Genomic DNA, 12,848 nt, shown 5'->3' with positions numbered 1-12,848 from the left:
TCTATAACGACTTTGATCTGATCATAAAGTCTTTCCGAGTCACAGGGCTCAAGTCCAAGTCAAGCCTCGAGTCCTTGCTGTCAAAGTCTAAGTCGAGTCTCAAGTCTTCTTTAATTATGTCGAGTCGAGTCGCAAGTCATCAACTTTGGGACTCGAGTCCGAGTCAAGTCTCGAGTCGTGTGACTCGAGTCCACACCCCTGGCGATCTGCCACCTCATAAAGCACATTGACAACAATTCTCAGTGATTAATCAGAGTGAGTATGAACGGCCCTTAAGACTCGCTAATCCTAATCAGCCTCATCATATTTATTAGTGAACATCATTTTTAATTCCCAATTCAGTATCAGAGACTCAAAAAACATGTTTGTTTGCCAGCATTTAAACATTAAATTTAGCACAAACAGACATCAGGCCATACAAATGAGAGCTGTTAATAGGTTTCAAACCCCACAAATCCAAAAATGGAGTCCAGGGAAAGTTTACATACAGATTTAACAGAGAGCACCAGCCCAGGGGGCACGAATGCCAGTCACGTCAGCATTGTGACAAACTGACAACTTTTAAATTGAGTCTTTCTCTCTAAGCTTATGAAGCCACTGTAATTGGCATTCACACGTGGCGGCAGCAACACCTGTTAGTCTCATCCTGGGTATTTGAGCTGTCTGAGCAATTCCAGAAAGAAGAAAGACAGAAAAAGACAGACAGAGACTTTTTCACCCACCTGGATCAATGAAAGATCCTCTAAATGTAGCCTGAAGAGATGATTTCTGAAAAAGAAAAGACAAAAAAGATATGATTTTCCACCCAAATCAGAACACAAGTTGCCTCAGAGAGTGGGAAGGCATTGCGGTTATAAATGGAGATTTTTATGGGTTGCAACATTTCAAGTGAATCCATGCGCAATAGCAATTGGCCAATGTTGTGAGAGGAATGTTTTGAGCTTTTTCAGAGATAAACAAGACTATAAATAAAACAGAGGATTGGGAACTAAATTGCCAAATTAATTGCTGAATAAATCACATTAATATGCTCCCAATACACATCCAGGTTTAATACAACCTATTGTAACAGTTCAAGTTCAGTTTTTCATATGATCTACACCTGGATGAAGTCTAAAAGTGTGTTAGAGCCAAAAACCTCTTATGCAAAGTGTGCAGCCTACTGTCACTTTAATGAGCCAATGCTGGACCTTGCCTAAGGATAAGATGCTTGTTTGGAGCAGCAGAGGCCTGAAAATGCTGCATGTATTTTAATTCTGGGAAACAAAAAACAACTCAAATTGCTTCTCCAAACATCTTGGACCAAGTATAATATAGTGTAGCAATATAGTGTTCTGCCAACTCTAATCTCAAATGTAATTTATATGTGGAACTACAAATCGCATATCCGTCCCGACATGATTTTACATCCATCTGTGAATGTCGGAAGTACAAACACATTTGCTAAAACAATATGGTATGTAAAAGGAAAGTGGAGCCTGTATTATTGTATAAGCGAGTACATAATAAATCAGGTTGCTGTGATTAAGGTCCACTTACTGAATTGACATGTCTATTGATTGTGTTTCACTGCATTTCCTTTAAAGACTTTTGAGGTTCTCACTATCAATGGTTCCTTTGCACAGACTACTGGACCATTATTTCTGTAATGACCATACAGCTACACTATCAATATCAAGGTATTCTGAACGTATACTGTGCTCGTTCTAGGTTATTAATGACTATTCCATTTGTAGTTGCATTTGAGTGCAGTTCTGTGGGGCGTCAGGCACAATGTGATCTAGCCAAGTGCGACAACATCCTTTGAATCATTATTCTTTGGTTCTGGAAAAATATTCCTATTCAAAAATGAAAGGCCCAAATGTAGCCATAACCAAAGATACCTATAAAATAAGATGGAAACTCTTAACTTTAACTCTACAATCTGATTGGCTGATAGAAAGCATAATGTCAACACAATATTTATAAGAACACAAACATCAAGCAATGTCAAGTTCACTTTTAAAGATAGTTTGCATATTTATGTAGGTCATTTTAATAGCTTGCAACACCAAAATACTAAAGTGAAATACACCGCTTCGCGTTTGTGCCTAACAACGCCCATTAGCCGTTATAAATTCACTGTAAACCACGGCATCTTGGGGCTTATTGCTTTAATATATATATATATATATATTAAAAAAACATCTCTCTCTCTCTCTATACACATTAATTTGTATAAAAGGTATAACAATGGGTTTTTTTTATATACAGTTTTTGTATGTTTCAGTAGAGGCATGATGACTCAATATTTCACATTCTAAGTGCCTGTTCTTTAACAGGTCTGCTCAGTCTGGTGTTGGTAATTGGCAGAATGTTCCTTGAACTGCTGAGTATCTTCATGAGAACCCTGCTGTTCAGTGACCTTGATGAAGCAGCAGCTCAGCTGGAGAACCTTCACACAGTCCATTAGGCCAGACTGTGGGTGCATTTGTGCGGCCTTGGGAACTGCAAACCCATCTGCTCCAGGGATAACCAGTCGAGGCGAAAGCATCATGGAGTTCCACCAAGACAAGACTTTAGTTTTTCTCTTCACAGCTCAGTTTGAACAACATTGATCCACAGCCCCTGACTCATCCTATCCACAGTGATTTACAATAACCACAGAAAGATAGCTGGCCTGCATAAACAGTGTTGTTTATAGTTATTTTCACCGCCCCAATCGAAACAAATGATAGAAATGACTGTTGTGTACATTAATGAGGAAAAAAATTTAACTTAAATGATTTTAGCAAATGGCTGCAATATAACAAAGAGTGAAAAATTTAAGGGGGTCTGAATACTTTCCGTACCCACTGTATATTTAAAGCAGATAACCAATATATTAGCTGAAATAAAATTAAGTAAAAATAAATAAATAAATGAAAATACACCCTGATATGATAACCAATTTTAATGTATTTCTGAGGCAGATAACAATATATTAGCCAATAAATAAATTTAAAAAATTAAAATCAGTTTTATACAGTGTAAAACGTTTTAGTTTTAAAACAGGCAGAATGGCAGTGTTTCTTATGACAATGACATTATTCTTAACCCATAATTATTTAAGAAATACAGACCTGCTAAATAATTTCAATAAAGAAATGTTAAATTCTGAATTTTCAAAACGTCTTAAATAAAAATTAAATGAAACACACACACACACACACACACAGGTTTGTTTTTATGGTTTATGGGGACTCTCCATAGGCGTAATGGTTCTACTGTACAGACCGTATATTCTATTGCCCTACACCAACCCTACCCCTAAACCTACCCCTCACAGGAAACTTTCTGCATTTTTAGATTTTCAAAAAAACGAATTCTGAATTATTTATAAGCCTTTTGAATTACAGGGACACTGAAAATGTCCTCATAAATCACCTTCTCGTTGTAATATCTATGTCATACCCTTGTTATTATACAAATTTGTGTCCTCATAAACCACATAAACATGCACACACACACACACACACACACACACATATACACACACACATATATACATACATACATACATTTGCTGTCTCCAAAACCCAAACCCGAAAGTACAACACATCTATTGACAGAATGAATCATTAGCTGGATCTGAGTGACTGAGCTTTCTCATTATAGGAAAACAATCAGAACACAATGTCTGGAAAAAAAACTCAAGTGTTTCCTACTGTATAACAGGTCAAAAGAGTCTTTTCGATTGAGTCATTACCACAGATATGCACTTCTTTGTAACACCAGCAAGACATTTTTGATGTTTGGAGAGAACAAAGAATCCCAACTGCAGTTCATCCAGCTCTTTAGCCAAGTCAGACTTGATAATGATGTGTTGCACTTTAGAGCAGGTTCTGAGAGCTAACTAACACTTTCCATCTCGTTACTTTCAAGTAAAAAAAAAACAATCTGCTCATGATACAGTGAATCACTAGTGAAGTGAATGGTAATCCCTGCTTCTCTGAGAAAAAGTAATTATTCTACCGCTCCCGGCCCTGTGGGTGAATGAACTGTTACAGTGCCTCATATCAAACCATTTCTGCGGTTGTCACAAAATAATTGCTTGGAGATCATCCAGGCTGCTGACAGATCAGGAATATGAGATTAATTTGCCTAAAGATGCATGGCAGGACAGTGCGAAAGTCTATGTGGAAATCATCATACTCATTAATTAGAGCTGGACACAGGAAATTCAATCCTATTCTCACATTCATGGTGCGATTTGATCAAAGTATCTGTCGGTGAGGAGGGTCTACGCTGTACAAAAGTCCTACAGTTTCACTGTGTGGTTTTATGAGGACTCGGATTATGTGTCACTATTGGGCTAATCATGGGAAACTTGGCAATTGTGACATTTTCGCAGTGGGTGTCAATTTGGTGTTGCTGAAAAAAAAAAAAATATATATATATATATATAAATGTAAGGCTTAGCAGACACACTGATAGAGCCTCTAAATTTCATGCAGTGATGGAAGAAGTGCCCATTACCTTGCGCCCACGATTAGTTCGTTCTGGCCGGGGTCAAAGGTCAGCTGTGAATAATCAACGGTGCCCTCAGCTCTGAATCGGTGGATCCAAGGCTCGATTTCTGCAGAACAAGAGAGGGCACATGTTAGCAAACATCACAACTGATACATACACAAAACTGTCTTTTTTTATATTTTCCTTTAGTTTGAGTGCACCGGAGTGCATTTGTGTTTGTTTCTGTGTGGGTGTATGGTATGCATATCAAATGTTCTCGCTGTGGCGCCTTTCATATTAACCTCTGGCCTTGACATCAAAGCCTCAATCTTGGCTTGTCTAGCATCTTTTTGCCTACCTACCTCTGTGTAATGGGATAGCTGCTGGGTTAGCTGTTCCAGTAATGCTATCATTTGTTAAGTCATGATACTGGTCATTGCTTTCGCTACTGGTCATTACTGCTCAAGATCTGGAATACAGGTTTCACATTAACACATGAGATGAATGGACTATATGTATCTTGTAACTCTGTAAAGATCACTAATAATCATGCATACATAAAAAAATATTATTAAATATATAAATAAAAAAACATAATATAATAACATGTAGAAACAATACACAATAAAGCATATACAAATACATATATAAAAAGAAAAATTATATAAATAAATTATATTGAATAGACAGACAGACAGACAGACAGACAGACAGATAGATAGATAGATAGATAGATAGATAGATAGATAGATAGATAGATAGATAGATAGATAGACACTTTCTTGTCCTTTGTACTTTGCAAGCAAAAATGAATACAGAATAATTTACAAACCTAGTAAATGTATTATATATAATCTACAACATTTCCTCAATAAAGTTCTTTTATTTCAATAATCAGTTTAACAGCGCTGCTGAACAACAAAGCTTCCTCTAACTATAGGGTTGTTTTTCTTCTGAAGAAGCGCGTCTCGAGCATACAAAAGGAAGCCAGAATTCCCTAAAGATCCACAGCATCAGTTACCACAATGTTCCTCCATAAATCTTGCATGTCTCTATAGGATAGCCCTAACTTCAGCAAGAGTGGAACTTGTAAGTGAATGTGGAGACACTCAATGTGGTTATCCAGTGTTTCTGAGAAGCAGTTTCATCCAGTGACAATATATATATAAATTATTTTAGGGCTCCTAACCCCCTAAAGTCTACTCATGTCAGCTAATGGTGGGCATTTATATTCTGTTTATCTTTGCATTCTTTTCAGGATATACTGAACACTCGGTTATATTGTATGTTAAAGGTGTTTCATTTCATGACAAAAAAAAAATCTTCTTACAAAAATATTTCATTCAAGAGTCAAATGTGTGAAAGAGCCACTTTAGTAATGAATGCAGTATAAAAATAGCATGAAGATGTAAAACAACACGGGCACTTTCCAAAAATCAACCTCAGCATGGACGCAGTTTAAAGCCTTCAAGGTCACAGCTGTCAAAACTGGAGGAACTCTTGCCTTAGTTGTTGCTCTTGCCTAACTTGTTTTCTTGAACTGTCAAGGACTGTTTCGTTTAACAGACATTAATATGTTTGCTCTTTGCAAAGATTCTTTAAGTACAGGAAGGAACATCTGACAAACCGCAGCTGTGTAAATGCTGAGGTCTTTAGATGCAGAGTTGCTTTCTAACCAAAATTACACAGGGAGGAGTCCAACACAAACTTGTAACTACTGTAAAATGAGACAAAACCACTTTACATAGTCAAAACTGGAGGAACTCTTGCCTTAGTTGTTGCTCTTGCCTAACTTGTTTTCTTGAACTGTCAAGGACTGTTTCGTTTAACAGACATTAATATGTTTGCTCTTTGCAAAGATTCTTTAAGTACAGGAAGGAACATCTGACAAACCGCAGCTGTGTAAATGCTGAGGTCTTTAGATGCAGTTGCTTTCTAACCAAAATTACACAGGGAGGAGTCCAACACAAACTTGTAACTACTGTAAAATGAGACAAAACCACTTTACATAAAGTGTGTATTGTTACCAAATGTTGGCACTTAGCAATGTTAAAGGGGTCATATGATGCGATTTCAAGTTTTCCTTTCTCTTTGGAGCGTTACAAGCTCTTGGTGCATAAAGAAGATCTGTAAAGTTGCAAAGACTAAAGTCTCAAATCCGAAGAGATATTCTTTATAAAAGTTAAGAGTCAACCACGCCCTCCTAAAACACCTCGTTCTAAGCCCCCACATGTCTACGTCACTATGTGGAAATATTAGCATAATGCCACCCAAATGTGCACGCAAAGAAAAAAGGCGTGGTTTCAGGAACAGCAGTAGTGTTGATGCAGCCATGCACCAAAAAAGGGTAAATTCCGACTTTGCTATGACAATCTGGTGCTTCTGAATCAGCGACTGTAAGTATGTTTTGTTATTAGTTTAAGTATTTGCTATTAACTGTTCAAATGCAGAGTTTTGCGCAGCACAGAGTAACGCGTCGTGTGTGTGAGGGGAACAGGGTCACATCACAGGAGAGTGAACTGCCTGTCAGAAATCATAGCACGTCAGCTGTCTTAACCGCGGCTTGTGTACTGCATCATCACTGTGTCTGTCACGCGACTCTGTTGCCCTTTCGGGCTTGAACTGATGGTAAAACTAACAACATTATTAACTGTCTTGATATTTACTTTGAAAGCTGACGCTCATGATTATGGTAAGGGGTGTTACGATTCCGACGCGTGCTTGTGGTTTTCGGCCAATCACAATGCACTGGGTCAGCTGGCCAATCAGAGCAGACTGCGCTTGTCAAAGGAGGGGGCTTTGTTGAAAACAACGTGTTTGAGAGAGGCGGGGCATAGAGGACCTACAATAATGTGTTTTTTGAACATTAAAGCATGTCAACATATTCTGTTATACCAAAAACACAAAATAATAATCTTTAAAATAGCATAAAAAAAAAACTTCCATAATTAACATTTATCCATTTTCAAGAAAATACTATTTCAGATTTTCTGATACAAAATTCCATGTTTAATTATACATGTTATGTGCTGTTTATTTGTAATTGTTTGTGAAATTTATTGGCAAATTATGAGTGAAAATTGTTTCTACAACATCAGTGTAATTAATCCATTATGTATCAAAATGTAAAACAATAATATTTTTAAAGCATTTATTAATCTAGGTTAATGTTAATTTATAAATACAATTTGGTTAATTGTTCATTCATGTAAATTTATACAACTCGAAATGTTAAATAAATGTTTAATGTAATAGAACATGTAGAGAATAACATTAAGGAAGATTAATAAATGTAGTAAAAAATTGTTCATTATGATTTCATGTTAGCTATTGTATTAACTAATGCTAATGTATAAAACCTCATGGTAAAGTGTTCCCCAAACCTAATTTATTATCAACAACACAAACACTCATACACAATGAAAAATAAGATATTTTCGAACATAACGCCAAACATGTCTAGTGCTGGGTTTGTTTTTCCACCAAGCCATGCAATGCAGCAGTGCTCTGACAAGCCCATACAGACAACACTCCTACGATCATAGGATATGTACTGTACCTGTGGGGAACTATCTGCTTCTTAAACCTGTCATTGACAACAAAAGAAAAGCCTTCTTTTCCCATAAAGAAAAAAAAAATCTCTCTGAAATCTAAACAAAATGTGAATGCAACTCACTATGAGTGTGCAACATCTGTCCAGAACATTATTGCACAAACCCCCACTCATGAGCACAGCACAGCAGCTCCATGGCACAGATATTAATATTTCTTTACAGCCAACCAGTGAGTTTTTATACAGGGATCTAACATTGGAGCTCTGCTGGAGTTCTGGCATGGCTGAGGGGACGTATATTTGTCTTCTTTATAGTCTGCACAGAGGAAAGCTGACTATCTGTGATGTCCTTCCCACTTTTTGCTCCCTAACGGACAAGGATTACGAGGTCCACGGAGAAACGTGACCCCACAGCACTCTGGAGAAGAGAGCAGAGATGTTCCATTTAGACAAAACAGTCTCTTGCTCCTAGTGTCTCTCTTTTGGTCTGGATCGAGACCCGCATCTCGCGTTTTATTGACTTTTTCAAAGAGGCTGCTATAGAACATTCTCCACTTTAAATGCAGACTGCAGGCTTGATTCAAAAAGGCAAATTTAAGGAGAGAGCAAAATGTTTCTCTCAGCCTTCAATTCACTCTAAATTGGCTTACTAAATTGGCCTGACAAAGTCTGAAAGGTTTAGATAAAAAAAACGGCCCCATCAATCACTCTTCTATATATAGCCTTCGTCAAGATAAGCAGCAATGCCTATGTGATCGACTATAATTACAGGGGAAACTATTTCACAAAGCATGAGATTTCAGAGAAACGTCTCGGTTACGTATGTAACCCTGGTTCCCTGAAGGAGGGAACGGAGACGTCACGTCGGAGGACCGACGAATTGGGATCTCGCTTAGAGGGACCAATCTACTTCGAGTGTAAACTAAACGAGCCAATGGCATGCGATTATTGCATCCAACTGCTGCTGATCACAGCGTGAGTATAAGTAGGCAGCAGATGAAGTGCATATTCAGGTTTTCGCTGAGGAGCCGAGCCGGTGACCCACCGCTCAGCGATGGTACAGGAGCTGTGGAGACGGGACGTGACGTCACCGATCCCTCCTTCAGGGAACGAGGGTTACATAACTAACCGAGACGTTCCCTTTCAGTCGGTCACTCTCGACGTCACGTCGGAGGACCGACGAATTGGGATCCTACCAAAAGGCCACAGCTACCGCCCCTTCCAGTGTCCTGTGGAAGCCAACTACGCCCCTACTTTTTGGCGTAGGCCAGGGCCTGCACAAGAGGACCAGCTACTGCTACTATGGCACTACCCACTGAGTAAGACTGGATAACACTGGGGAAACGCACCCGTTCTACTTGGAACAGGGACGTTACGGAAGCTCGAACCTTCCCGAAGGAGGTTTCGGAAGCAATACACATATGGACATCCCTTAGGTGCATATGGAAGAATGGAGGTGATTGAACCCTCTTGGAATGGCAGAAGTCTGCCGGGGAAACACGGGCTCAAGGCTATACCGTGGACTTTACACATATGAGATCCACTTAGGTCTTACATATGGAACCCAGCCTTCTACCGGACCTGAATGGGCAGGGCACACCCTGTGCCTGATAAGCCAGGGTGATGGCATCCACTATCCAGTGGGCTATCCTCTGCTTCGAGACGGCATTCCCTTCTGCCAGCCTCCGTGACAGACAAAGAGCTGGTCTGAGGGCCTGAAGCTTTGCATCCGGTCTACGTAGCACCTTAAGGCTCGGACAGGACAGCAAAACTAGGGCTGGGTCTGCCTCCTCTGAGGGCAGCGTTTGGAGGTTCCCCACCTGATCCCTGAAGGGAGTAGCGGGAACCTTGAGCACGTAGCTGGGCTGGGGCCTCAGGGTTACCTGGGAATCAGCCGGCCCGAACTCTAGGCACGAATCGTTGACCGAAAATGCGTGCAGGTCCCCTACCCTCTTGATGGAGGCCAATGCTAGCAGGAGCAAAGTCTTCATTGAAAGGAACTTCAGCTAAACCGCCTGCAAAAAGGCTCAAATGAATTGCCCTGCTGTAGTGCAATAATCGCATGCCAATGTGCATTGGCTCGTTTAGTTTACACTCGAAGTAGATTGGTCCCTCTAAGCGAGATCCCAATTCATCGGTCCTCCGACATGACGTCGAGAGTGACCGACTGAAAGGGAACAGAAGGTATTTATTAAGCCAGCGTGCAAGTGGCATTAATTTAAGGTGTGAAGAGCTTCAGTAATCGATACCCTTTTTATCTGTATGCTGAATTCTGGTTTGCTAAGGTGATATTGAGACAAGATTTGATAATTGGACATTTATCTAACTTACATTTGCATTTATTCAAGTAGCAGACACTTTTATCCAAAGCAACTTACAAATGGAGAACACTGCAAGCAATTTATCATAAAAGAGAACAACATTTGCAGTACATAGTGCCAAGTTTCAAATGATGAAGGATTAGTATAAGCTACCTGCAGATCAGAAATGAAATCAAAAAGAGGACAAAGTTTTTTAGTTTTTGAATTTTCACAAAATAAATAACTATAATTTCTTTTTAATTTAATAAAATAAATTAAATATTTAATAAAAATCGATTTAATGTATTAACATGTTTAACTATATTAATTAATTTTGTTTATTTTAAATGCACGATTGAATGAATAATTAATATAATATTTAGAATAAGAACAACTACCTATTGATTACAAATGAAATGCAGAAAAGTAAAGCAAAAGAGAACAATATTTTTTAAATGTGATAGGATAACTTAAATATCTAAAAAATCTATTTAAATTTATTAATATTTAAATATATTCATTTACTTAAATATTCATCTATTTAAATAAATAAATAAAAGTAATAAAATTAAGAACTCCTATTTAAATAAAGACAAAAAACATTCTATTTTATATATGCATTTACATATATAGTACACAAACTACCTATAGATCAGAAAACTAAATGCAGAAAAGTAAAGAAAAAGAGAGAACGACTTAGAATAACTACCGTAATAATATAATAGAATAATAGAATAATAATAATAATAATAATAATAGAATAATAGAATAACTTAATTACTTATTAACATATTTAAATGTAATTATGTGCTTATTTATTTTAATTAACATAATAATACAACATTTTCACACACACACACACAGACACACACACACAGTTATTTTGCAGCTGTAACTAAATACAATGTATTTACCACTACATACAAGAGCTTGTTCAGAAAACACAGCATAATCTGAACTCCAGATGAGAACTGGGGCCATAGAGGGCATACAGAGTTCAAGGATTATTTTAGAAATCTTAGAAGTGCAGTTCAACAAATACATAAGAGAAAACCAGCAAAAAGCCAGTGCCCACAGATCCCAGTGCTCTTTGAATAATTGTTTTTACTGAAAAAGGAGTTTTGTTTGTGAAAGCTGGCGTGCAGGTATTTGGTTTTGCAGCAGGGCAGCTGCTAAATGTGTAGACTGGGGCTCGTTCAATGATCTGAAAGCTTTGATTTAAAAGCTCAGTCAAACAGGGAGTACTGAGAATATTTGCGCAACTGTTCGAATTGCATTTTTAAAACCGTGTCAATGGACCGTTATTGGAAATAAGAGTGTGTGTGTGTGAGTGTGTGTGTGTGTGTGTGAGAGACAGACCTCCCTGTTGCCGCTGGGCATAAACGTCATTACCATGGCATTCACTGTGCATATTTAATGAATGGGGTGCTAATTAAAAGGTTTGTGTTCCAGCAATTGTGTGTGTAAGACGGGTGTTAGACACTGAAATTCACACTCATTCTGTAACACAGATGGTGAACTGCCATACGGACACATCTTAAAAATCAATGGGTTAATTAGCTAGTCTATGTTACTACTCACTAGGTCATGCTTACAGACGGCTTCGTTCTCCAAAAGTTCACTTACAGTCAGAGCTGATCACTAAGCTAAAACATTGGCCTCGCCTTTCCACTCCATTAACCCCAATAGACTCCTTTTGGCTTTGACATTCAGCTCTTCAATTGCTTACTGAAATCCACCTACTGAATTTACATTGATTATAATACATGTTCTCCAGGCAAGGGAGTCCTGTAATTTAAGCTGGGGGAAGGTGACTGAGTTTGTCATTATTATTAGGTCTCAAATGATTTAGCCCATTAAAAAAGTATTTAGTGCTATAGCCAGTCAGAAAGCATGTGTCAAGGACTATTTAAAAACACATGACCGCAAGCAAAAAAAAAAAATCGTAAATAGCATGAAAAGGAAATATATATATATATATATATATATATATATATAATTTAATATTTTCCTAAGAAAATTAATTTAGATTTTAATTGATTTTTAATTACATATATACAGTGGCTTCACTAGGCACGTTTCCATTACAGATTTGCGCAAAACTTTGGCGATATTTTCTGAATGTCGATAAAAAAGTATTGCGAAATGACGGCGTTGCCATTAACCTATATTATGCGGCTAAAACGTAACCTTTCGCCTCTCGCGATAAGTCATGGCAACGGATTTTGGTGGGATTTTGACGGATTTTGGCTATATTTATTCAAAGGAGGCTTATGCGTGTATCTTTACAGAAGCAGCACAGAGAGCCGCTTCAGAAACGTGCGTGGCGCGGCTGGAATAAACCATAGACTGTATAAAAATATAAACACAAGCATTTAGTGGCCGTAATCAGCTTCAGTGACCGTATCAGAGCCACACTGCACCGCAGACGTGTGCAATGTAAATTGTCTAAGTATTAATAGTAGGGAAAGCCCCTTATACTGGAGCGCGGCCACTTATGAAGTGTTTCTTGGAGGTTATAGTAC

The 12,848-nt window shown here is 38.1% G+C and overlaps 1 protein-coding gene across 1 annotated transcript in view; it reads right to left on the bottom strand.

Annotated features, from left to right (window-relative positions):
* The window catches only part of LOC107549180 (semaphorin-5A-like), a 163,031-nt gene that overhangs the window by 87,873 nt on the left and 62,310 nt on the right, over window positions 1–12,848 (bottom strand). Inside the window, exons 3-4 of the mRNA XM_016230171.1 lie at window positions 4,498–4,597; window positions 705–768 (exon numbers count right to left, since the gene is read on the bottom strand). Of these exons, the coding sequence (XP_016085657.1) occupies window positions 705–768; window positions 4,498–4,597 (164 nt within the window). The remainder of the gene's footprint in view (window positions 1–704; window positions 769–4,497; window positions 4,598–12,848) is intronic.

The sequence above is a fragment of the Sinocyclocheilus grahami genome, unplaced genomic scaffold, assembly GCF_001515645.1.
Source record: "Sinocyclocheilus grahami isolate Dianchi unplaced genomic scaffold, SAMN03320097.WGS_v1.1 scaffold365.1, whole genome shotgun sequence".
Taxonomy (NCBI): Eukaryota; Metazoa; Chordata; class Actinopteri; order Cypriniformes; family Cyprinidae; genus Sinocyclocheilus; species Sinocyclocheilus grahami.
Note: the sequence above shows the minus strand (reverse complement) of the source record. Positions and strands in the feature narration are given on the sequence as shown.